Source organism: Strigops habroptila, chromosome W (assembly GCF_004027225.2).
Source record: "Strigops habroptila isolate Jane chromosome W, bStrHab1.2.pri, whole genome shotgun sequence".
NCBI classification, from domain to species: Eukaryota; Metazoa; Chordata; class Aves; order Psittaciformes; family Psittacidae; genus Strigops; species Strigops habroptila.
In genome coordinates, this window is record NC_044301.2 from 16,575,516 (window position 1) to 16,601,244 (window position 25,729).

General features: G+C 54.5%; 1 protein-coding gene across 1 annotated transcript; it reads right to left on the reverse strand.

Moving 5' to 3' along the window:
- Window positions 1-634: 634 nt before the first annotated feature.
- LOC115619254 (zinc finger protein ZFPM1-like) lies at window positions 635-23,965 on the reverse strand. Its single transcript, XM_030511302.1, is given in 13 exon segments — window positions 635-792; window positions 795-946; window positions 948-2,656; window positions 2,659-2,836; window positions 2,995-3,097; window positions 3,244-3,339; window positions 7,348-7,572; window positions 7,704-7,916; window positions 8,965-9,067; window positions 11,252-11,385; window positions 21,312-21,392; window positions 23,338-23,439; window positions 23,944-23,965. Coding segments are annotated over 13 exon segments (3,276 nt in total).
- Between the last annotated feature and the right edge of the window lie 1,764 nt (window positions 23,966-25,729).

The following is a 25,729-nucleotide window of genomic DNA, read 5'->3' on the forward strand; positions in this document are numbered from 1 at the left end:
ATGGTGGCCATGTCAGCATGCAGTGTCCCCCACCGGTGCACACCTGGCAGCCCGGCTTCATTAGACATATTTCTGTACACACTTATACACATGGTTCCCTTGGTAGCTTCATCCTCGCCTCCAGTGCTGTCTCTTTGCAGGGTCTGGTCTGAAGTGGGGGGCACACACACATTTCCTAAGTTGCCCAGGGCCGTGCCCAGGGCCAAGCCCAGCCATGCTGTAGCACTTTCCACATCCGTGTAGTGTCTACCTGCGGGCAGAGCCCCCTGCAGCCCCCTGGCCAGGGCAGGGCCATGCACCTTCCCCTTGCCTCAGTTTCCCTGCAGCATTGGCCCTGGCTACAGCAGGGGCAGAGGTAGGGGCACTGCATGCACCATAGTTCTGGGGGGGACTGGACCCCTGCCAGCACCATGCTCCTTCCACAGGGTCCTCGGCCCAGTATGCACGGTACCCCCAACCTGGGGTGATGTTTGGGGATACTGGAGGGACCTCTGGATGCCAAAGCTGCCCCAGTGGATCTTCCTGGGGTCCTGATCACCCCAACCCCTGCCAAGGGTGGGGTGCTGGGCATCGGTTCCCGGTCTCCCATCCCCTGCAGCCCCCCCGAGCGGTTGTGGGGGGCAATGGAGGGGCTTTACTTGATGTGCTTGGCAGCGTGCGAGGAGCAGTAATACTTGTGGGCGATGAAGGTGGAGAGACTGCTGAACTTCATGTTGCAGAGGCGACAGTACCTGTGGTTGCCGTTCGGCACAGGGCTCGGCACAACCTTGGCTGGGGGGCTTTGCACCCCCCGTCTGTGTAGGTGGGGGGTGTGGGGGGCTTGCGGGTGGCTTCCCGCAATCCCTCAGGGGCTCCAGGCAAAGCAGGGGGCCAGGATGAGGCAGGGGGCTGGGGGCTGCTGCTGCCATCCCAACCCTCCTTGCCATTGAAGCTGTCCCAGTGGAGACGGGCCAGGAAGAGGTGGGGGTGACGCCATGGGCAGCGGGGGCTCGGGTGTCCTGCCAGCACCGGGAACTGGGGCATCAGGGAGCCCCTGCCCGGCCATCACCAGCTTGGCCATGAAGAGCCCATGGGCATTACGGAAGTGCTCGAGGAGGTCGCCCTTGATTGCCCCTTTGAGGGGACAGTAGGGACAAGCAGAGAGGGGTCCTTTTGCTCCTGGGGGTGGCAGGGGACCTTTGGGGTGATGCTGCAGCAAGTCCACCCCAGGGTAGGGGATGCCGGGACTCCCTCTTGGAGCTGCCCTCACCTGCACACCTTCGGGGTTCCCATCGCCGGGGCTGCTGGGGCTGTGCCAACCCTTGATGAGGGCAGGCATAGCCCCCTTCATCTTCTGGAGGTGCTTGAAGGTGTGGGGCTGCAGTGGGGTGGCTGGACACTGGTACTTCTTGTGGGCCAGGTAGATGTTGAGGCTGTTGAAGCTGATGTGGCAGGCGGTGCATTCGTGGTAGTCGGCCAAAGGCAGCAGCAGTGCTGATGCTGGTTCACCCTGCCACTGCGGCTTCTTGCTCAGGTTGATGGGACCATCAGCATCTGGGCTGGAGCGGGGCGATGGGGCAGCCCCCGCTGGGTCAGGGGCCAGCAGTGGTGGGTCGGGGGCTGGCAGGGGTTCAGTGGGGTGGTGAGCAGCTCCATGGATCTCACAGAGCTTGCGACGCTTACGGGTACGGAGGGGCTGGGGCAGGAAGGGGACTTTGGGGGCAGTGGGGCGGTGGAAGGGGGGATCATGGTGAGAGGCGCAGTAGAAATGCTTGTGCACCATGTAGGTCTTGTGGTGGCTGAAGCAGATGTTGCACACCTTGCACACCATCTTGCTGGGGTCCTCCTCCTCTGCCGAGCTGTTGGGGCTCTGGCTGCCCTCGCTGCACCTCCCTGATCCCCCCTCCACCTTGGGGGACTTTGCTTTACCACCCTCCTCTTCTGCCTTCACCTCTGGCATGGCAGCTGGTGGTGTGGCATCCTGGCTGGTGTCCCCATCCCCCACTGGTGTCCCCTGCCTGTCACCCACTGGTGGAGACAGCAGCATCCCTGGGGCAGGAGGACCATTGTGTGCCCTGGGGGGGCTGTCCTCGGCGAGGTGCTGGCTGGAGCAGTAGAGGCACTTGTGCACATAGTAGCTGTTGATGATGTTGAAGGTGATCTCGCGCTCGAAGCATGTGGCACCCTTGGGTACCAGTGTGCCAGTGTAGATGGTGGGTGGCACTGTGCCGCTGTGGCCCTGCTTCAGCCGGCTATGCACCAGCTCCAACATCTTCACCAGGATCTCCGACGCCTGTGGCACCACCACGGCTTCGTGGCCAAACATGTATTGGGGTAGGAAGATGGTGCTGCTGGCCATGCCTGTCCCTGGCTCACTGGGCACTGGGCTGGAGCCCGGTGTGGGGCTGGCAAGCTCCAACTTGACCTTCACCAAGGGCAGGCTGCGGGGGGACGAGGTCTGGGAGCAGGCATTGGGGTTGCTGCCCCCCTCCCCAGGGCCTCTGCTTTTTGGCACCTCTGCCTCACTCATCGGGCTGCTGGCAGGCTCCTCCTTGATGTGGATGGCCTCTCTGGAGGAGGAAGAAGAGGATGATGATGGCCCTTCCCCATTCTGCAGCTGGGCTGGTGGCAAGAGCTTGCCAGCCCTGGCATCAAGGGGCAAGGCGGGTGGTGCTGGGGGGGCATGGCGTCGGGGCCAAGTGGCAGGGCGGGCAGGGGGCCATACAACGCCATGTGCTGCAGCAGTGCTGGCAGCCCCTTGGGCAGGAATGCTGGCAGGCTGCACTTCTGCAGGGATGCGTTGTTTGTCTGGCTCAGCCCTGCCGAGGGGAGAGAGGCACCGGAGTTACCTGACATCCTGGCACAGGGATGCTCACCCTGTTCCCCGCCTCCCTCCTCGTGGCCACAGCCCTCAGTTGGCAATGCTGGGCTCTGTGTGGGGAGCTGGCATGTGTCCCCCCATGGCTGCAGCCCGTGGTACCCACTGGCGGTGAGGGGTTTGGCCCCAATGAGTACACCTCTCCCTTGGAGCCCAGCTGGCAGATCATGTGGTTGGTGACCAAGTGGCTGTAAAGGATGTCCTTTGTGGTGGAGATGAAGCCACAGCTATGGCAGATGCCTGCAGGGAACGTGGTGCTGGGCTGAGCGGGCAGGATGGCACCTGGTAGGGCAGGCAGAGACCCGTGGGGAGTGGGTCCCTGCCCCCAGGCTGTGCTGGAGGGGACAGGGGTGTCCCCAGGGGGATGCCGGACAATGCTTACTCACGGTTCAGGGTGTCAGTGTGCACTTTCAGGTGACGCTTGCAGTTGGCTTTCATGGTGAAGGCAGACAGGCAGATCAGGCAGACGAATGGCCTCTCTCCTGCAGGATGGACAGACAGGCAGACACATCAGCGCTGAGGGAAAGGGGATGGAGACTGTGGGGACACCCCACAGGGCCTGCTGTGCCACCCAGGAGGGCACTGGCTGTGGGAAGCAGGATGCCCTCTCCATCTTTACAAGGCTGACATGGGGGAAGATCTACAAGTAAGCTGCCCCAAACCAGTAACCCAACTGGGGAAGAACCTCATCTAACTACAACTACATGAAAGGAGGTTGTAGTGAGGTGGGGGTTGGTCTCTTCTCCCAAGTAACAAGTGATAGGACAAGAGGTAACGTGCTCAAGCTGCACCAGGGGAGGTTTAGACTGGATATTAGGAACAATTTCTTCACCAAGAGGGTGATCAGGCATTGGAACAGGCTGCCCAGGGAAGTGGTGGAGTCACCGTCCCTGGAAGTGTTCAAAAACCATAGAATCATAGAATCAACTAGGTTGGAAAAGATCAACAAGTCCAATCATTACCCCAGGACTGCAAAGACCACCACTAAAGCATATCATTGAGGGCCTCATCTACACAAGTACAGGGGGATGATCACTTCCGTGGCCCTGCTGTCTATGCTATTTCTGATACAGGCCAGGATGCTGTTGGCCTTCTTGGCTGCCTGGGCACAAGCTGGCTCATGTTCAGCCAGCCATCAATCAGCACCCCCAGGTCCTTTTCCATGAGCAGCTTTCCAGCTGCTCTTCCCCAAGCCTGTAGTGTTGCATGGGGTTGTTGTGGCCCAAATGCAGGACCTGGCCCTTTGACTTGTTGAACCTCATACCATTGGCCACAGCCCATCAATCCAGCCTGTCCAGATCCCTCTGCAGAGTCTTCCTATCCTTCAGCTGATCAACACTCCCACCCAACTTGGCGTCATCCACAAATTTACCAAGGGTGCACTCAATCCTCTCATCCGGATCATCAATGAAGATATTAAACAACACTGGCCCTAACACCGAGCCCTGAGGGACACCACTAGCGACTAGTCGCCAACTAGATGTGATACCATTTACCACCACTCTTTGGGCTTGGCCATCCATCCAGTTTCCAACCCAGTGAAGAATCCACCTATCCAGGGCACGAGAAGCCAATTTGTCCAGGAGAATGCTGTGGAAGACAGTGTCAAATGCTTTACTTAGGTCCAAAAAGACAATATCCACAGCCTTTCCCTCATCAACCAGGCAGGTCACCTTGTTGTAGAAGGAGATCAGGTTGGTCAAGCAGGACCCGCCCTTCATGAACCCGTGCTGACCGGGCCTGATCCCTACATTTTCCCACACGTGCTTTATGGTCTCACTTAGGATCATCTGCTCCATGACCTTCCCCATCACTGAGGTTAGGTCTTCCTTCCTGCCCTTTCTGTAGAGAAGCATCACATTGGCCAACCTCCAATCCTCTGGGACCTGCCCACTGGACCAGGACTGCTGATCAGTGACAGAGAGTGGCTTAGCAAGCTCCTCTGCCAGCTCCTTCAGCACCCTTGGGTGTAACCAATCTGGCCTCAAATCATCACCCCAACAAAGAATGAAATTTGATGAAACCAGATGAGTTCAGTGGTGTCGTCAGCAGGCAACAATTCAATGCTACACACCGTCTCTCCTGCCCTGAAAGACTGTTACAAGAGATGGAGCCTGGCATCATGGACCGAATGAATTCAGCAAACTTTATAGGGATGTTCCATGGACTAAGGAATGATATCTCTCTCTTTGTGTGTATATATATATATGAGACAAAAAAGTGATGGGATATTGAAAAATATGGGATCTGAGCATGACATGAATGGTATGGAATAAGGGGTGGATACTGTCCTGGGTTCAGCTCTAACAGTTATTTTTCTCCTTCTTAGTAGCTGGTGCAGTGCTGTGTTTTCGACTGTAGTCTAAGAACAGTGCTGATAACACACCGATGTTTTTAGTTGTTGCTAAGTAATGTTTACCCCAATCAAGGACTTTTCAGTCTCTCATGCTCTGCCAGTGAGGAGGGGCACAAGAAGCCGGGAGGAAGCAGAGACAGGACACCTGACCCAAACTAGCCAAAGGGGTATTCCATACCACAGCATGTCATGCCCAGTATATAAACTGGGGGGAGTTACCCAGAAGGCCCAGATTGCTGCTTGGGTCGGGCTGTGTATCGGTTGGTGGGTGGTGGGCAATTGTATTTTGCATCACTTGTGGGTTTTTTTTTTTTCCCTTTCCCCTTTTAGTTTTATATTCTCTCCCCTTGTTATTTCCCTTATCATCATTATTATTGGTGGTGGTGGTAGTAGTTTTGTATTATACCTTAGTTACTGGACTGTTCTTATCTCAACCTGTGGGATTTACATTCTTTCGATTCTCCTCCCCATCCCTCTGGGAGCGGGGGGAAAAGAAGGAGGGGGGAGTGAGCAAGCGGCTGTGTGGTTCTGAATTACCGGCTGGGCTTAAACCATGACACTAGGTTTCCCCTAGTATCCAGCAGAGAATGGAGGTTCTCCTTGGCCCTCCTTTTATTGCTAACATATTTGAAAAAGTACTTTTTATTATCTTTTATGGCAGTGGCCAGATTTAGTTCCATCTGTGCTCTTGCCTTTCTAACTTTCTCCCTACATAACCTAACAACATCCTTGTACTTTTCATGGGGTAACTGTCCCTTCTTCCACAGGTGATAAATTCTCTTTTTTTTTCCTGAGTTCCAGCAATATCTCCCTGTTCAGACAGGCTGGTTTCTTCCCCATCGGTTTGATTTTCCGCACATAGGGACTGCCTGCTACTGCGCCTTAAGGATTTCATTCTTGAAGAGTGTCCAGCCTTCCTGGACCCCTTTGTCCTTCTGTAATGTTTCCCAAGGAATTCTGCCATCCAGCTTCCTGAACAGGCCAAAGTCAGCCCTCCAGAAGTCTAAGGTGGAGGTTTTGCTGACCTTCCCGACTTCTCTAAGGATTGAAAATTCAATCATTTCGTGATCGCTTTGCCCAAGATGGCCTCCAACCATCACATAACCCACCAGTCCTTCTCTGTTTGTGAACAGCAAATCTAGCCAGGCATCTCCCCTAGTTGGCTCACTAACCAGCTGGGTTAGGAAGTTATCTTCCACACCCTCCAAGAACTTCCTGGATTGTTTCTTCTCTGCTGTGTTGTACTTCCAGCAGACATCTGGTAGTTTGAAGTCCCCCACGAGAACAAGGGTAAGCGATTCTGAAACTTCTCCCAGTTGTTTGAAGAACACTTCATCTGTAGCTTCATCATGGCTAGGTGGTCTATAACAGAATCCTACCAGGATATCAGCTTGGTTGGCCTTCCCCCTGATCTTCACCCACAAACATTCAGCCTTCTCACTCACAACATTGAGTTCAAGGCAGCTGATGATGCGCTCCCTGACATACAATGCAACTCCACCACCTCTTTTTCCATGCCTATCCCTTCTGAAGAGCCTGTAGCCATCCATTGCAGCACTCCAATCATACGAATCATTCCACCATGTTTCTGTGATGACAATTATGTCATGATTTCCCTACTGCACAATGGCTTCCAGCTCCTCCTGTTTGTTGCCCATGCCACGGGCATTGGCATAGATGCATTTAAGTTTCCTTGTGGATCTAGACTCCAACAGTGGCATGCTATCCCGTAGCTCATGTCTAGCGAGCCTGGTGTTGCCTCCTTCCCCCTTTGAACCTAGTTTAAAGCCCTCTCTATAAGCCCTGCTAGCTCCTGGGCTAGAATCCTTTTCCCCCTTTGGGATAGGTATACCCCATCTGCCACCAGCAGGCCTGGTGCTGCATAAACTGACCCATGTAGATGAGGCCCTTAGTGACATGGTTTAGTGGTGGCCTTGGCAGTTCTGGGATAACAGTTGGACTTGGTGATCTTAAAGGTCTTTTCCAACCCAGTTGATTCTATGATTCTATAACTGGTCACCGTGCTGCAGCCCCACAGCCTCCCTGCTCCTCCACCCAGCCAGCTCCTGGGGTCCTTGTGTGTGGTTTGGTATCCCCAGGCTGCAGCAGCGTGCTGTGCCATGCCATGCCGTACTGCTGTGGCTCTGCATGTGGATCTCCAGGGAGCTGGCACTGGGCCAGCTTTTCTTGCACTGGGGGAAGGGGCAGACATGCTCATTGGGGTAGGTCTCCTTGGGTTTCTCCTCCAGGGCAGATGAGCCGGTGCTCTGCCAGCTGGCACAGTAGTACATCAGGTGGGCTTGCAGGTTGCGCTTGCTCCGGTACCAGATCCTGCAGTCCTTGCATGGGAAGACATCCTCTGTGGAGGGGAAGTGACAAGGAGGGGACATACATCACTTTCATGACAAGCTGGGGACCTCTGGCACAGTCCTGGCCCCATGGGCTGCACCACGTCCCTCCTCCCCATATTCTCCATCCCTGAGAACTCACTGTTGACCGTGGCCATGGCCAGGATGGCAGCCATGCCTGCCTGCTGTGGCAGCAGCTGGATGTCTGAGTGCAGCACAGCCGGGTACAGTGAGTTGCCAGGCTCCGCTTTCACCGCATGGTGGTTGGGGATGGCTGGCGGCTCTGCCACCACAAAGGCACACAGGACCTCATCCTCCCGCAGGGCACGCGTCATCCGGCACCACAGGGCTTCATCTTGGGGGACACGGAAACGGGGGGACAAGGGGGTGGTTAGCATGGCCCTCCCCATCCTGCTGCTGTGCTGCTGCCTGCATGGACTTGGACTCCCCTGTCCCCTCTGTCCCTATCCTTAGCAAAGCCCGGTGCTTCCTCCTGGTCTGCGTGGAGATGGCAGTGTCTGCCCGTGCCCGAGCGCTGCTCCCACTGGAGCTTGCACCCATGCCTGCACCCATGCCTGCAGTAATGCCCGCACCGACTCTTGCACCAATGCATGCAGTAATGCTCACATTGAGTCTTGCACCAATGCGATGCTTGCACCGAGTCATAGAATCATAGAATGGTTTGGGTTGGAAGGGACCTTCAAAGGTCATCTAGTCCAACCCCCTGCCATAGGCAGGGACACCTTCCACTAGATCAGGTTGCCCAGAACCACATCCAGCCTGGCCTTAAATGTCTCCAGGGATGGTGCATCTACCACCTCTCTGGGCAACCCGTGCCTGTATTTTACCACCCTCATTGTAAAGAATTTCTTCCTTACATCCAGCCTGAATCTCCCCTCTGTTAGTTTAAAACCATCACCCCTCATCCTATCACAACAGGCCCTGCTAAAAAGTCTTTCCCCATCTTATAGGCCCCTTTTAAGAACTGAAAGGCCACAATAAGGTCTCCACAGAGTCTTCTCTTCTCTAGGCTGAACAACCCCAACTCTCCCAGCCTTTCCTCATAGGAGAGGTGCTCCATCCCTCTGATCATTTTTGTGCCCTTCTCTGGACTCTCTCCAAAGGGTCATGCCCCAGCTGCATGTGGTAATGCTTGCACTATTGCTTGCAATGGTATTTGCACAAGCCACTGGAACCCTCCTCATATCCCCTGACAGCCAGACAGCCAGGGAGGGCTGGGACAGGGAACAAGCCCCAGGGATGGTCAGTGGTGTGTCACGAAGGAAGTGGAGGAGCAGATGGAGGGGGACAAGGACCCCTTCCATCACCCAAGCACCAAGGTGGCCAAGCCTGGCCCACCATGGACCCCCTGGGGCATGGGGAGATGTGGCACTGGTACCAACCCTTTCTGTAGATGATAGCATTGGCGTCAGGCTCTCCAAGCATGAGGGGCAGGCAGGACAGCCAGCAGCTCTTGTCCCCCATCACCAGTGTCATGGGTGGGCTCTGTTGAGGGCAGGGAGAGTGGGGTGAGCATTGCTCCCCAAAACGGGATGGGGTTGGGGGGTCACTGTGCTCCCCCTCAGCCCGCACCCAGCTCTGCCTCCCACATCTCTAATGAATATTAATGAGCAGAAAGTGGGGGGAGAAATTAATCTGCCTGATCCTCTGATGGCTGCCGCAGTAACAATATGAAATCTAGTTATTCGTCCTAATATTTCTAAACCCTCCAACTCAGCCTGACAGTGGCAGCCAGTTGTGGCCTTATCACTGCCAGGAGCCGAGTGCCAGCAGCATGATAAACCCCATGCACACACATGTGTGCAGGTGCTCGCACATGCATGTGAACATGCAGCGCCCACACATTGCTGCCGCTGCTGCAGGAACATACCTACCCTTGTGGAAAGTGGCAGGTGGACAATGGGGCTGAGGGCTTAGGGACCTCTCTGCATGGGATGTGGGGATGGGTGCTGGTGGTGGCACATGGGCTGAGCTCCCTCGGGGACTGCGGTGGCCCCTCAGTGTCCTGCACCACAGCTAGGAGGGAGAAGAGGATCCCTGCGGAGCTTTTGAAGATTTGCTCCATGATGGGGGGAACCTGTGGGTACCCTCCAATGGAGGGAGGCCCCTGCAGTGCCCAGGAGCCCTGCAGCACCCCAGGGTGCTCCCAGCACCCCAGGGTGCCCACCCCAGCTCCCTTTGGTGGCCCCAGCCCCTGCGTCAAGCCCTTCCTTGTTCTCCCTGGAACAAACAGGTCAGTGTCTCTGCTCTGCACCAGCCCGATAACCATCAGAAACCCTATCTGCTCCACATCTGACAGGATGGCATTATCAGAACAGCCCCATGCCCTTGCTGTCCCCCACTGTGGGCATCACCCCAGGGCTGGGTGGCTGGGGGGCAGCAGAGCAGGGATAGAATGGGGGGACAGCCACAGGGTGAGCCAGCACATGGAGCTCCAGGGTCCCTTGGCATTCCCAGGCTGGCTTGCACACCTGCTGGAGCAAGGCTGTTTTAGGGGGAGCCCCGTGGGACCAGCTGGGGGGCAGGAAGGCTTCTTCCTCCTCCTCTGCCTTCTCTCCTCCTCCTCCATCAGTGCACCAATGGGCACACATGATGCTCCATGCCACAGAGGCATTAAAGCCACTCAGTGTTCCCAGTTCCCACTGGGATGATCTAATCTCCCACATGGAGACAAAGAGCAGAGCTGGGCAGGATTTGGGGGAGATCCCCTGCACACCCTCCCCTGCTGCCAGCAACAAAGGGACCCGAGGGCGACAGCCCATATCAGGGATGGGGATGCGATTCCTTCCTCACTTCCCTGAGCAGAGATAGGGAGGGAGGCGAGTGGCAGAGGAGAGCAGGGCTGGGAATCGTCAGCCAGGCTCGATAAGGGAGCTGCTGAAATGGGAGCAAAAATATTTAGACAATAAATGAAGTATCAGAAAAAAGCCGTGCATATCTTTAAGAAATCAATCATCCTGTACTGGGTGTCTGGACATACGGCGACAACTGGGAGATAGGGAGCCAAACTGGGCAGATAAGGGTTAATCAAGGATTTAATTCGGCAAAGATAAACAGGCCTGAGCTAAAAAAAAAAAAAAAAAGAGGGAGAGAGGAGGAGGAGGTGGGGATGGAGCCTGGGTGAGATTCTCTGGCCTCAAAGATCCTGGGCTGGAGCTGCCCGCATGTGGCGTGGGGGGATGCAGGGGGAAGAATGTGACTGGAATCCAGTGAGGATCCAGTGCCTACAACACACCCAGGCACACCCCGTCCCTCCCTGGTACCTGCCGTGCTCCTGCCACCAACAGCCACCAGTCTCCCGGTGCCCCACGCTGCATCCTCTCCTGGGCTGCAGGCACTTTCCAGGCACAACTAGAGTCCCTCAGGAGCAAATTTGGGGTGGGAAACCCAAACACCCTCTCCTCTGTGAGGACACATGTGCCACCACCACACAGCCTGCTTGCCTGCAGCCATGTGCAGGAGGGGACGGGAGGAGATGGACAGTATCCTGTCCCCCTGCCTGCTCTGATCTCGGGGTGATGGACAACATATGGCATGGAAACCTCCTGGACATCCAAACCAGGAGATTCCCAGAGGGTCAGGAAAATCCCTTCTAAACCAACTCATCTCCCTAAAATACTTGTTTCCTCAGGACTTTCCTCACCACCGTTCTGCAGCCATGCTCCTTACCATCTCGCCACGCCCCAGCGATGCCGGCTCACTGTGGATGCTGCACTGGAAGGGTCCCCAGGAGAAGCCTTCGGGGAGGCTTCTGCGGGTTTGCACCCACCTCTCCCCATTCTGCATGACCAAATCCAGCTCATCTGTGGGGAGACAGGCACAGCATCACTGTGATGCCCCCCGGCCAGACCCCCAGCCCACGGCAGCTCCAGGTCCCTGGGGATGTGGTCACCCATTTGGAACCAAGAGCTGCTGGTGGGTGCCCCGGTGTCCATGGTGGGCGGGATCCAGCCACTCACCAGCAGGTCCGGGCACAGCACAGGGAGTCCAGGCATGGCACAGTGGTGGAGCGGAAGGAGCATTTCCCATCCCTGCACCCAAAGTTGAAGCAGCTTCAGGGCTTAATGTCTTTGATTATCTGATAAGCCTCTGCTTTAATGGGTTAGATAACATGTTAATATGCTATGAAGGCTGCTCTAAAATGTTTTAACTGTGCCTTTGTCTTTTGGAGTGCAGATAAGATGTCAGGTAACCAATATGCAGATGGATGTATACTGGCTGCCCTTCATTGCACAGCAGAAGGAGCTGGATGCTGCACCCCAAAACCCAAGATGCTCCCTGAGGACAGCAAGCCAAACACCAGGCCACTAGCTAGGCAGGGTGCCCAGGGCACCCATCTGCAGCTGGGAAGGCTCCTAGCACCCCAAAGTGCTCCGGGGCACAAGTGGGGTTCCCCCCGCCACCATGCCAGGGAAAAGAGCCCCCCTAAAGCCACATGCCTGGAGCCCCATCCTTCAAGAGCACCGCAGCAGATACAGCCAGTGCCCAGGTCCCATGGGCAGGGAGGAGGCTGAGCTCGTATGAAAGCAAAATTTATTTCAGAGTTGGGAGCACAGGGAGGATAAAGCAATCCCATGGCTGAAGAGATTGAAATCTGATGTGTTTATTAGCCAGGCTGACATCTGGATCCTCTCAGCACTGGGGTAAGTTAAGGTGAGCAACTGGGTGGTGAGCATGGGTTGGCAGTGCCTGTGATCACCTGTGTCCTACCATCACCCATAGGTCAGCTCCATCCGCCGAGGAAGCCCTGTGCCATCAGGAATGTGTCTCCAATTGTGTCCCAGGGGAGCAACCAGCACCCCTTGGCAAAACCCACTGTCCACCGGGAGGTGGGCTGGAGAAAAGGTCTGCGAAGGTGTTGAAGGTCCCTGAGGACCAGGCTGGTCCCTGTGTTTAGGCATGTGCCACCCTCCATCCCCATGCTGCAGCCTCCAACATGTGCTGGTGAATGAGATGCACTCTGCCCACAGCAACTCTGCCCTGCTGGGGTGCAGGCAGGGCTGCCTGCCTTCCCCTTCCCGTGGCACCTCCTGCCCTCAGTGCCTTCAACCTGGGAGCCCTTGGCGCTGGCTTGGAGCTGGCATGCTCAGAAAGATGCCCCAGCTGCAGGGATCCCGGCTCTGTTTAACCAGGATTTCATCCCCATCAAAGTGGTTTTGGGAGTGAGCACAGCACTGGCTCTGCCTGCCCTGCATCCCTGGCATCCTCCTGCCCAGCACCCCTGTGCCCATGCCCCCACTGGTTCCATCTCAGGATAGGGAGGAGGAGGAGGGCTGGGGCCTTAGAGGAGCCGATGGGATTTATTCCCTGGCACAAATCAATGCTGAGGAGGGGCAGCAGCAGCCTCTCACCCAGCTGGTCCCTGCTGTGAAGGACCAGGGGGGGCAGGCAGGGAGCAGAGCCACCAGGCAGGATGTGGTCGTCAGCGGGGCCTCAGGGCCAAGCAGGGCAGTCAGACCCTTGCACAGTGCCTGTTGCTCCATGTTTCCAACACCTGGCTCCTGGCCGACTCCCGATGTGCTGCCATTTTTCCAGGCTCCCTCTAGCCCCTCTATCACAGTTTCAGCATCCCCCATCACCCCTCCCTGGAGGTGGGAAGCAAATCCCCAAATTCCAAATCCCCAGTGGTGGTGGCTCCCCTCTGGCTTTGCCACCCCATATAGCCTGTCTGCTTTTGGGGAACGGAGCCCAACTGCCAATTTCCCCCCTCCGTGCCCCCCCTTTTGCCCTTCCTTTCCCCCATCTCACTGGTCATCAGCAGCATTTGGGTCAGGAGACCATGTCTCCAAGATAAGAGCATTCGCCTAACACTTCCCATGTCAGCTTATCTCCCCATCGAGAGATTTCAAAGAAAAAGGCTGAGCTGTACTGGAGAGCAAAGATTAATCCTGTTATCACACCACAGCCATGCATGGGGAGATCAATGGCCAGGAAGGCATGGCTGGCACCCAAGTCCTCTGGGACCTGTGGGTCCTGGGTGGGCACCCAGGAAGTGAGGAAGCCTGTGGGGTTGCATGGTGCCAGTGAGGCTTCGCCATGCAAGACAGGATGAACACAGGACCAGGGTGTGATAAACTTCTACAAGAGCCCATCTGCAAGGTGACCCACAGCATGGCCGGGAAAATAAATAGCACCGGGAGTAGTGCTGAACCAGGACAGCTCCTGTGGCCACCCACCTTTGCTCCTGGATGCTCCAGATGTGCGGCTGCATCCAGGCACCCACGTTTACTTTCCCTGCGGGAGTGAGCAGTAGGGAAGGGCAGAGGGGGCCCAGCCGGCCCTGGGCAAACCCACCCATCCCATTCCAAGTGGTTCCTGCACCCTCTTGCCCCAACTGCACTTGTGTGACTTTAATCAAATCCGAATGAACTGGCTCTGCCCCTTGGCGGGGATCCAGGCTTGGAGGTCCCCACAGTGTTTGCAGCTGCCTGGATACTATCTAGATAAATACTGCTATCAGGATGTCACGAGACCACATCCCAGCATCAGCCACACTGTGTGCTGTTCCTATTAATACAGTGCTTTGTGCCTGGCCCTGAGAGCTGCCAGCCCTGGGGGGGGGCACAACACCGGGTACAGCCCTTGCACGAGCCCTGAGGGAGCAGGGATGAACTGGTGGTCTCTGATCCCATCCCAGCATGTGCAGGGTGTCCCCATGGCATGGGAACCCCCAAGGGGGAGGGAGGATGGATCCATCCATCCATCCATCCATCCATCAGTACCCAACCTCCCGAGGCTCTCCCGCTCAGGGAAAGCAGAGCTAGGGAAGTCCTGACTCCCGTGGCAGCCCTGGCCCTGCCGCATGCCCCAGCTGCTGTTTTTAGAAGCAGTGAGTATGCGTCAGAAGGAATAAATCCTGACAACTCAACTAATGAAATGATGTGATGGCACTACTCCGATAAGATGGAGGGAGCCGATTGGGAAGAGTCTTAAGCTGTGAACACGCAGCATCTCCACTCTTCACCTCCACTCACAAAGGGAAATCTCTCCAAAGGGGCTAAGGAGATTATCCTGGCTTTGCCGTCCCGGGTGCTCGAGTAATCAGGGCAGCCTTAGGGATGACAAAGGAACAAGGAGGGTTTCAATTCGAGCCTTGCTGGGCTGCTCCTGCTTAGCCTCGGCCTGGGGTTGCTCTGGCTGACCTGCCACAGGGGGGTAGTTGTGGGAGAGCTGGGCCACTGCTGGCTCTGTCCCCCAGCTTTGGGGTGCAGGGGGACACCCCACTGCCCTGGCATGGCAGGAGCTGAGGGGAGATTTATCACTTCTGCACATCACTTGCCATTTATTGATTTTCTTTTTGACAGAGTACAAAAGCAAATTTTATCAGGCTGAACCCTGCCCCTGGTTAATGGAGGAGCTGTGACCTACCCTGGAGAGCAGAGTGGCACCTCCCAGCACCCAGGGTGGGTGCATGACACCCAGGAGGTGCTGTATCCCAAAAAGGGCCAGGCACCCTGCTCATCAGCTGTGCTGCACAGCTGGCAGGTACTGGCACCGGCTGTGCCATGTGTCACCCCAGGATCGCCCTTCCCTTATGTCCAACATAAGCCAGGGTGCTCTGCCCCAGCAGGATGCGTCCCAATAACATCCCCAGGACATTTGAGTTTGAGGTGTTGCCAAGCCCTGCTGGAATGTGGCCTCGAGGGGATCCCCATCCCCAGAGGGTCCCCATACTGGGAAATAAATGGGAGCTGTGCCCATGGGTATGGGGACAGGAATAAACAGCAGGAGTAACATCAGAAAGTGCTCAGGGAGGCTGGGAAGGAGGAAAAATTCCTGTCTCCCCCAGGGGCCGGCAGGGGTGGCTGGACCCCTGTGCCAGGGACCCCCTGTCCCTGCTCTGTCCCCACTCGTGGGGCTGCTGGGACCCCCCAACTCTGCCCAGGCTGGAACCAAGCAGTGGGTAGGGGTATGCTGGGGGGGCAGGAAGCTGGGAGGGGGGAGGAAGGGGAGTGAAGGAGCCCCCAGAGCTGATGCAGAGGGTAGATATCCCCTCCGGAAAAGAGGAGGAGACCATGGAGGGGGTCACTCCTGCAGCACTGGACAGGAGTGGGGTGGGAGCTTGGCTTTGCACCAAAAACCCACTGGTCCACATCTCCAGTCCAGTGCAGAGTGGCAAGGCAGCGGTGATTGACAGCTCTCAGTCACAGTGAGCCTGGCAGCATCACCCTCAGGGCTCTCACCCCAAGCATACGAGACATTTTTCTCCTTCCCAAGGGAAAGGATTGGGACAGAGGTGAGGCAACACTGCCTGTACCTCTCAACAACCTCCCAGTGCTGCCCGATGCAGGGGTGTCCCTGCCATGTTGTGGGAAAGGCTGGTTCGGGTGTCCCCCCACACTAGCAGTGTCCCCAAACCAGCTTGAGCATCCCTGCACCCCAGCATTGTCCCCAAACTGGTCTGAGCATCCCTGCACCCCAGCAGTGTCCTCAAACTGTCCTGGGCATCCTTCCACCCTGCAGTGTCCCCAGACAGAGGCTGAACTGAGGGCAGGGATACAGACCCCAGCAGGGACAGGGGTCCCCTTCAATGTCCCCAATTCAGGACAGGTGCCACTGCTGGGACAACCTCCATCCTGCTGCCAAACATCCTTCTGCCTTCGGTGCTGGCACATGGCTTTGCCAGACACAAGCCATGCAGGGGGTGGGTTTCAGGGCGCTGGGAGAACCCCCAAACCCCAACTTCTCCCCATTCCCCAGCAATCTAACTCAAACACAACTCTTTGCAATTAAATAAAGCCACAAACAGATGAGATGGCAGTGGGGAGGGTTGGGGACTCAACAAGGTGGAAATCTTGGTGGAGACCCGAATGGTGAAGCTGATGTAGGAAAAGGAGTGAGGGACCCTGGGAGCGACCACTGCTCTTTCAGGGAGGGTGGTGGGACATGGCCGGGGGGCACAAGGCAAAGAACAGCCCTGGGTTTGGCCCTGTCTGCTCCATCCCTTCCCTCTCAGAGGCCTGTTGCTGTCCCCACAGGGACAAAAGCAAAAAGCTTCATCCCACCTTGCAGAAAGGCAAGAGCCATCCGAGCTTCTAAGGGCCTGCAGCCTCCAGGCTGCTCCCAGTGGGGATTCTCCAGTGTCTCATAATGTGGTTCAGCAACCTGTCCCTCAGCAGGGCTCTGCTCTCCTCCAACCCCATCATAACACCACATTCATGGAATTTGTTGGAACTTTTCACCTTAGCTCTCTGGGAAAATTGGCTGGACTTGGTGAGGTTGGCTGGGCAGCACTGGGGTGGGAGGGGACAGCCCCAGGAGGGGAGCCAGAGGCTATGGGTGCTCCCAAAAGTCTCTGCTACCAGCCCCACTCCAGAGCAAACAAAAAGGAGTGGGAAATATGGGCATAGCAGAGAGCCACTGGTGGGGCTGTGGCAAAGGGTCTGGGTGAATTTCAGGAGGATGGACATCCCCTCTCCAGCCTGTCAGAAGATGAAGTGGCTGGGCATGAAGCATGGCCATGCTCCATCCTGGGACCCTGTCAGGAAGCAGAACCGAGCTGGGGTGTCTCGGCACCCCAGCCGAAGGGGTGGCACATCTGTAAAGGTTCCCAAGTTGAGGATTACAGCCTCCAGCTCCCGGGGATTTGCATATCACCCAGGTGAGCTCCAGTGAACAAGGTCATTGCAAAGATAAAACAAAATACTCCTCCTCCCTCGCCAGCCCACGGGGCCAAGGAGCCCCATGACGAGGTCTCGGAACACCACATCCCCATGCTGCCAAGCCTCCAGCACAGTGGTGCACCCAGCAGACAGCAGTTTTGGAGACCCAGAGAGCAAAGCCATAGGGGGGGTGAGCCAGTAGCTGCCCAAAAAGAGCCAGGGGAAGGGGAGACCCCGCAGGGCACGAACAAAGGTGCCTGGAGCAGCTCGCTTGTCCCTCCCCCAATGCTCTGCATCTTTGCAGCTGCCATTGCTGACATCTGGTGGATCCTGCCAGATAAAAAAAAAAAAAAATCAGACTGCTCGGAGTTTCCCTTTTCACCAGCTCCATCCCTGATAAGTGCAGAGCCTGTAGAGCGCCTGATAGATGGGCTACCAGAGTAGTTGGTAGGACAGGAACACCCTATTGCTGCAGCATCACCAGATCGCCATCAACTCCCAGCCATAAAGAAATTAATACCACTCCAATTACCAGAATAGAGATGGGCTGGGAGAAGGCGATAATAAAATCTCTTTTACATAAAGAATGCAAATAACCTGCTCTGGTGAGGGAAGAGGGGGAAGGGGAGGCAGTGTCAGAGTCAAGGCTTCGTGGTCCCTTTTGGGGAACCTGTGGTTGATGGAGCTGCTGGGATATGGGGCTGTGTGGTGCTGGGTACAGGGGAACCCATGGAAGCCCCATCCCCACCGGGATGCCAGCAGTAGAGCGGGGAGCCCGGCAGTGCTGGGGGCAAAGGGCTGGGAAGCAGATAAGGAGGAGCTGGGGAAGGCTTCGCAGCTCCTTCCTGCCCAGCACACAGGAAGGGCTGGGATATCAGTGGGGCCAGCGAGAGCTTCCCCTCAGATGGGGTGGGTGTGAGAGAAACAGGGTTGTTTTTGCAATTGGATGGGATCCAATTGCTAGATTTAGAATGGTGGTTTGGGAGCCAAAGAGGAATGAATGTGGCCAGCCTGTGGACACTACCATTCCTCCATCAGTGGGGGTGTGGACTCCAGCAAATAATCCTAAAGTAGCAAAGGTAATTGAAATTAAAGATTTGAAGTAGACGTTTGAAATAGAAACAGGATATGGAGATACAAATGCCTGGGTAGAATGGGTCAAATATACAGTGAAAAGTTTAAATAGAAGCGATTGCTATGCATGTGCTTCAGGACGACCTACAGCACAGGTAGTCCCTTTTCCATTAGGATGGACTCAAGACTGACAAGGAATGATGTGCATAATTGCACTATACCAGGAGAGGACTGCCTGGGGAAATGAAACCAATAAGTCCCTCTCACTTTTATTCCCTGCTCTAGGGGACAAGGACATCAGGGTGCCTCCTACTTTCTCCGCAGCATCTGGTAACAATACAGTTTGTCTCTCACGACAGGGTGTGAATGCTACCACGTATCTAGGAGAATGAGAGACGTGCAGATCTACTAAATGTGACTGAGGACGATGCAGGAAACTACTCAGCTATAAAAACTCCCAGAGCAGAATTATGGTGGTACTGTAGGGGAAAATACTAAGGTCTACACTTTCTCTGAACTGGAAGGGCACCTGTGCAACTGTTCAATTGGCAATTCCATTTACCCTGGCATTTGAGAGGGAAACAAACTCCTCAGAGCATAAAGAGAAATATTTTAGGAACAGACTTTGATGAAAGAATCTATATTGATTTAATTGGAGTCCCTCGAGGAGTTCCTGACTAACACAAAACTAGGAATCAAATAGCAATAGGGTTTGAATCTTTTTTCTTTTTTTTTTTTTTTTTTTTTTTGTGTTTTGGTAGATTACAATCAATAAAAATGTAGATTGGATAAATTATATTTATTATAATCAGCAGAGGTTTATAAATTATACCAGGGATGCAATAAAAGGAACTGCAGAACAATTAGATGCTACCAGCAGGATGGCATGGGAAAATAGAATAGTTTTAGATATGATATTAGCTGAAAAAGGAGGAGTATGCATAATGCTAGGGAATAGGCCTTGCACATTTATTCCAAATAATACAGCACCAGATGGAACCATAACCAGAGCCTTACAAGGCCTCACTACCTTGGCAGAAGAATTGGCTGAAAAGTTGAGAATAGATAGTTCATTAACAGGATGGTTAGAATCCTGGTTTGGAAAATGGAGAGGAATGGTGGTATCAATTTTTACTTCTCTAATTGTAGTAGCAGGAGTATTAATAGCTATAGGATGCTGCATAATTCCATGTATAGAAGGCCCTGTACAACATCTTATTGAAACAACTTTATCAAAACAAATGCTCATGGGACCACCACCCTACTCTGATAAAATGCTTTAGATAAAAGAAAGGAAAAGTGAAGATGATTCGGACAACTTATCTTCAGAAAAAAAATGTGAAATTATGTTATCCAGACTGGAAGTGACATATGGGACAATTCCTTAAAAAAAGTGCAAAAAGCAACAACAGTATAAATAAGAGAAGGGGAATTGTGAGAGAAATAGTGTTATTTTCGCATATTGGGGATGGGGCTTTGCAATATTAAGGCTTTGCAATATTGGGGCTGGGGCTAAGTTACTAAGGAAACAAAAGGTTTGAGATACCATAACTTAGAAAGACACACTCTGTGGTTAAGAACAATATCATCTCTGGATACACTCTATGGTTAAAAAGAATACTATCTTTGTACAACCTATGAAACTAAGCTGGTACAGGCTGGTTAAACAGTAAGTTGGGGTACCACGTCTGCCAGAGAGTTATGAAATTGAACCATAAAAGGAGATAAATAAGAGGAAGGGATGTACGAAATCGAGTAAGGGGACAGTTGGCATGTACATTATATGTGTCAGATAGGCTGTAAACCTTGGAGTACCCAACCAATGGGGAAACAAGGGAGGGAACCTGCGGACGGGATAGGAAATATAAATCATAGTTCTGCTTTTGCTGCATGTGCCTACTTTCTAGGACACACGTTTTTGCAAAAACATTAATAAATAGCTGCTTCTCTGTTGTGTCTACCCTGAGCTTTTACAAGAAAAGTTTTTATCTAAAGACCATTTCTCACAGTGGGAAGGGGGAGCGGGGCCATGGCTCCCCGCTGGGCCGTGGGGATTTCGGCAGCTGCATGTGCGCTGGCAACTGGCATTTCCCAGTGCCTCTCCATCATTGAGCCCATGCAGGAGGCTGGTGGCCTTGGGGACACACTGGGAGCAGGGGGACAAAGAAGGGGGGGAGTGAGCGAGCGGCTGCGTGGTTCTCAGTTACCGGCTGGGCTTAAACCATGACACCCCCCTGCCCCATTGCATCCATCACTGAAAGGTGATCGCTGTCCTGCATCAGGGTCACCCCTTTCCATCACATGCTGCTCCATGGGGCTGCTCCAAAACCAGATCCACCAGCATCCCCCCTGGGAGGAGTGGGGGCTGGCAGCACCAATGGGGCCCAAAACATGGCACATCCACCCTTGGGGGTCTCATCTCCCTCCTGTCCCATCCCTGTCTGCCTGGTGGGTGCCATCCCCAGTGGACTGGCACCCACAAACCCAATCTGCATGGTGGAGCCCCAAGTGTAACCCCATCGGTGGGTCAGTTTGGAGATAGCAGGGCAATAGGGTGCAGGGTACCCACATGGCACACATGGCCTCGCTGGCCTGCCAGCGGCCCCGGCGTGGAGATGCCGAGAGGGAGATAGATGCCTGTATTCATTCCTTGGGGTTTTGATAACCATCAACAAACCACTCGAGCGTCGCTCTTGTGGTTGCCAGGATGTTTGTGAAGTGCCCTCATGGGCACGAGGTGATGCAGGACAGGGTCCAAACCCTCCCTGCACTGGGGAGCGTGATGCCAGCCATGGTGCCAGCATCCCTGCAGCTCCTGGCTTGGTTTTTACTGTCCCAAACAGTGCCTTGGGGATGTGAGGGACCACAACCACCATCTTGTACCTCCTCTCCCAGCAGAAGTGCTGTATTTACAGCTTGCCCAGCTCCCAGTCCTCATACTGGTTTTTGCAAGAGGAGGTGAATGCCTGGAGACTGCTTTGACTGCTCCAGCTTGTGGCCCAGCCAGGAAGCTGGGATAGAGCAGGATGACCAACTGCATACCAAGGACTCACCTGGCCCATTCCGGGCATCTGGCTCCTGTGGGTTTTCTCCAGGATCCAGGTTCTCCAGCTCCTTTGGACTTTCTGGGGCATCTCTGGAATATGCATCAGGAGAGGGAAGGCAGAAGGTCACATGCAGGGAATTTCAGAGGCAACATCCAGGCCAGGACCACCAGACCAGTGACACCCCAGGGCCAGGATGCACACAGGGAGGGGGGTCCCCCCTCAAAATCCCTGTGTCCAAATACCCCATTGCCTAGCTGTGGGGTCCTCTGTGCCCCATGGGATGGACCCATAAGGACAGCCAAGCCCACCGCACATCCTCAATGGGTGGGCACCCACCTCTCACCCCCAAAACCCCCCCACATCCCTCCCATTCCACTTTGGGCCCCATGTCACTGGGTTCAGCCCCACTCCCATCACAGCTCTATTTGTGGCATATTCATAGCAACTTGATAACAACTATTTTCTCCATTAACTGCTGCTGGAGATGCAGCTGATAGAGCCTATCTGCATATAATAGTGTGGAAGATTAGCACTCAAAGTACGCGTTTGCCTTGGCATCCTAGGTGGATAACCAGCACGGAGCTCAATTGATCGGCGCCAGAGCGAACACCCAGGGGTGACGTCACCAGCATTAAAGATTATTAATACAGGTGATAAGCGGAATGATTAACATCAAATAAATCAATCACTGGGTATAAAAGTCCTATTATTTTTGGTTATAAATCAAAGTGCCTGGCATATCGATTTTTATCCATCGCGCTGAAAGTTTTAGTAGCCATTATTGCTGCTCAGTGTCATCTCTGCTATCACCTTTTTATCAAGGCAGCCTAGTGCCAGGTGCAGCTCCGCACCTGGGCTCCCAGCTCCCTTGCCTCCAGCCTGGCTCCCCCATCAAATAAGAGTTGCTCGCTTCTCCCTGCTGTAGAGTAAAGTTTTCTGGCGAGCCCTCCCTGCCCTGGCTATCGGGGTGTTGGCCTGGATCCCTGGCGCATCACAGGTTGGCTCCCATGGTTTTGGGGGCAGACGCTTTGCTCCCTGGTAGATGAAGGCAGCAGGTGCTTGCTGGGAGCCACTGTTGCCTGCTGGGGACCTGTCTGGCTCCCTGCCGCAGTTATCTCGAAGGGCACTGCAAACATTAACTGATTAGGATTTGCCCCCACCTCCACAGGAAGGAACTTAAAGGATATCTAGGGACTGTTTCAGCCTGGCCCTGTAATGCAGCCACCTCTGGGGTGGGGCACGGCATAGTGCAGCGGCAGGCAGGTGGCACGGGCAGGAAGCAGGCAGCAACGGCCACGTGCCCCCATCTGCATCCATGCCCCCACCTGCAGCCTCAGGGGCTGCTTTGCACCCTGGGGGAGTCAGTTTGTACCCTAAGACACATGACTTTGAACCCCAAGGGGTCACTTTGCATTCCTGGGGGGAAAAGAGTCACTTTTTATAGAATCATAGAACAGTTTAAGTTGGAAGGGACCTTCAAAGGTAATCTACTCCAACCCCTCTGCAATGAGCAGGGACATCTTCAACTAGGTTTCCCAGAACTTTGCACCCCCACATCCCTCCACTACCACTGGCAGCTCAGCACCAGGGTGGGTGAAAGGCACTGAAATGGATACAGGGTGATGGTGCTCATTTAGCAGCCATCGTGGTAAGCAACCCACCTCTGGTTTCCAGCATCCTGGCTTGTGCCCCCCCCTCCCAGCACACCGCTGCCCCTGACCAAGCCAAGATTGCTCCTGCCTGTGCTGGCCATGGAGAGCCCCTCTGTGCCAGGGAGCATCCTTGCTCCTGGCTAGTTGCTCACCATCACCCTGCCTTCAGCGGGTCCTGCTGCTGGCTGGAGGAACAGAGCACCCCAGGGAGACTGGGGGTTTTGCTTAACCAACAGCCAACCCTCAATGGGTGGGTGGGATGCTTTGGTTGCTATTTAACACCCTGCAGAGATGATGCAGCTGGTTGCTCTGGTGGCAGAGCCCATCCCCATGGCATGGGGACACCACGGGCAGCCCCCTGCCATCATGGTGAGACTCACTTTCGCTGCTGGAGGCATCATGCTTGGCAGAGTCCTCATGGTCCAAGGGGCTCTTCTCCCCCGCCAGGCCATCCTCACCTTCCTCCATCACTGCCAGGGAACCTGACAAAACAGAGGGGTGGTTAGTAGAAGAACTGAATGTGGAAAAAAAAACAGTAGGTTTTCCCACTTGGAAAATGCAGGATGATGGTGCCTCAGGGGCTAGAAAAGGGCCCTTTCCCTGACCTGGCATGAGGCTGGGAGAAGATGCCCTGCATGGCATGGGAAGGAAACCCCCATCCCCAGCCAGCCCTGTGGTCCAGCATCTCCCTAGGGTCCCTGTCCCCTTGCAGAGGAAGGTTTATAGAACCACTGCCTTGATGGGGGTGTCCCCTGAGCGATACCTGGTTCCCCCCCAGACATAGAATCATAGAATCAACCAGGTTGGAAAAGACCTTTAAGATCATCATGTCCAACCATTACCCCAGCACTGCCAAGTCCACCACTAAGCCATGTCACTAAGGGCCTTGTCTATACCATTTTTGAACACTTCCAGGAACGGTGATTCCCACATCATGGGGAATGAGCCCTACACCTGCCTGGGAAGTGAGCGGAGTCCCCACATACCACGGGCACATGGCTGCGGCATGCCCAGCCTGCTGCACTGCTCACCTGCACTTCCCACCCAAACTCCCAGCACCTGAACAGGGTGAGGGACCCCAGAGACCATCCCCATGGTCCCCAGCACCCCATATCTGACAGGGAACCCATGACACAGCCCCCCACCATGCCCACAGCCCTGCACACAGGGGGATGCTGCGGCTGGTACAAAAAGCGCATGGAGGGTGCAAACAGAAAATGCAAATGGAGGGTGTAAATGGGGTGCACGTTGGGGGACACCCCAGCAGCTCCCCCCGAACAGCCCTGCCAGCCCATGCTGCCGTTTCCACAGCAACGCAGCACCCCCATCCATGCTGATATCAAGAAAGAAAGGAAAAGCAAGTGGTGTGCATGGCTTGTGCCACAGGAAGCTATGCCGGGTGCTGCCCAGTGCCTGTCTGGCACCACCCTGGTGCAGGTAGGGGGAACAGCATGGTGACAAACCCACTGCAGACCTCAGCTGCTCTCTGTGACTCCAGGCATGTATATTTACAGCAGGAGAACAACGAGCCCATAATCTATACAAAGCAGACAATAATGAGCATGAATAAAGAGGCTGCCAGAGAAGGGAAGGCAAATTATTCTAATTCTGCTAATTTCAATTCCAGCACAATTAAAAAGGCTCTGATAATATTCAGAAACAATCTCCAGCTAACAAATCATTTCTCTTGCTGCAAATGAAACATTGTTAGGCTAATTTCTTCTTTCATGCCTTCGAGGCTCTTGGGCTTCTGATAAAGTTAACCCAACTCTCACCTGCTCCATGGCTTGGCACCTCCAGCTTGGCCAGGGAGGGATGGATGGGGCCAGGACCATGTGTGGCACCCACCCAAGGGTGCCCAGACCACCCATATCCTGCCCTGACACACCGAGCCCCAGCCAGGAGGGAGATGGGGATGCCCCATATAAATGCAATGATGTAAAACCAGGGGTTTGGGTGCTGCAACGTCACCGAGTGCTTATGGGGATGATGGGTGGCCAGCAGCATCCTGGCACCATGTCACCACAGTCCCTGGATGCATCCCAGCACCCAGCCAGCCCCACTGCAGCATCCTGCTCCCAATACACCTGCCTATTCCCAGGGGATGCTCTGCCAGCTGGCTGCATGAGTTAAATGAGCTACTGGGAGCATGGAGCAGGGAGTGGAGCATCACTTCTCTGGGATTGCTGGAAGCCCTGCACAGTTATCACCACACACAGCCTCCCTCTGCTTGCCTGATCTGTCTATTCTTCATTAAGCAAATACGCTGAAATGGAAATGAAAACATAATAGCTATTTGATTTTTGGTGAGATATTTTGCATATTGGTTCAGTGGTGATAGTGGAATTTCATCAACTCCCTTTTTTCATGCTTTAAAACTGAATTACTGAGGCTGGGCTTTACAGAGAGGGGAAGAGCCAAAAACTGCTTCCAAGATACTCCGCTTTGACGATTAACTCTTCTCCCTCCTTTTTTTCTTTGATAACAAAGAAGGATTTCTTTCTTTTTTTCTATTCTTTACAAAAAAAAAAAAAAAAAAATTACAGTGATTGTCCAAACTTGCAGGAAGTGGAAGCGATGTGCCCATGTCACCTGTGTGCAGGCTAAGGATGCAGGTCCAGGCGGGCACAAGGGTTGGCATTCCCAATGGTAGGAAACCCCATCATTACCCAGGTAATGATTTGATCATTTCACTCAAATTGAGGTGCTCCTGGTGCAGGAGTAATAAATATTTTGTTGATTCTTTGTGCTTAGCCAGTAAATTAAAAGGAA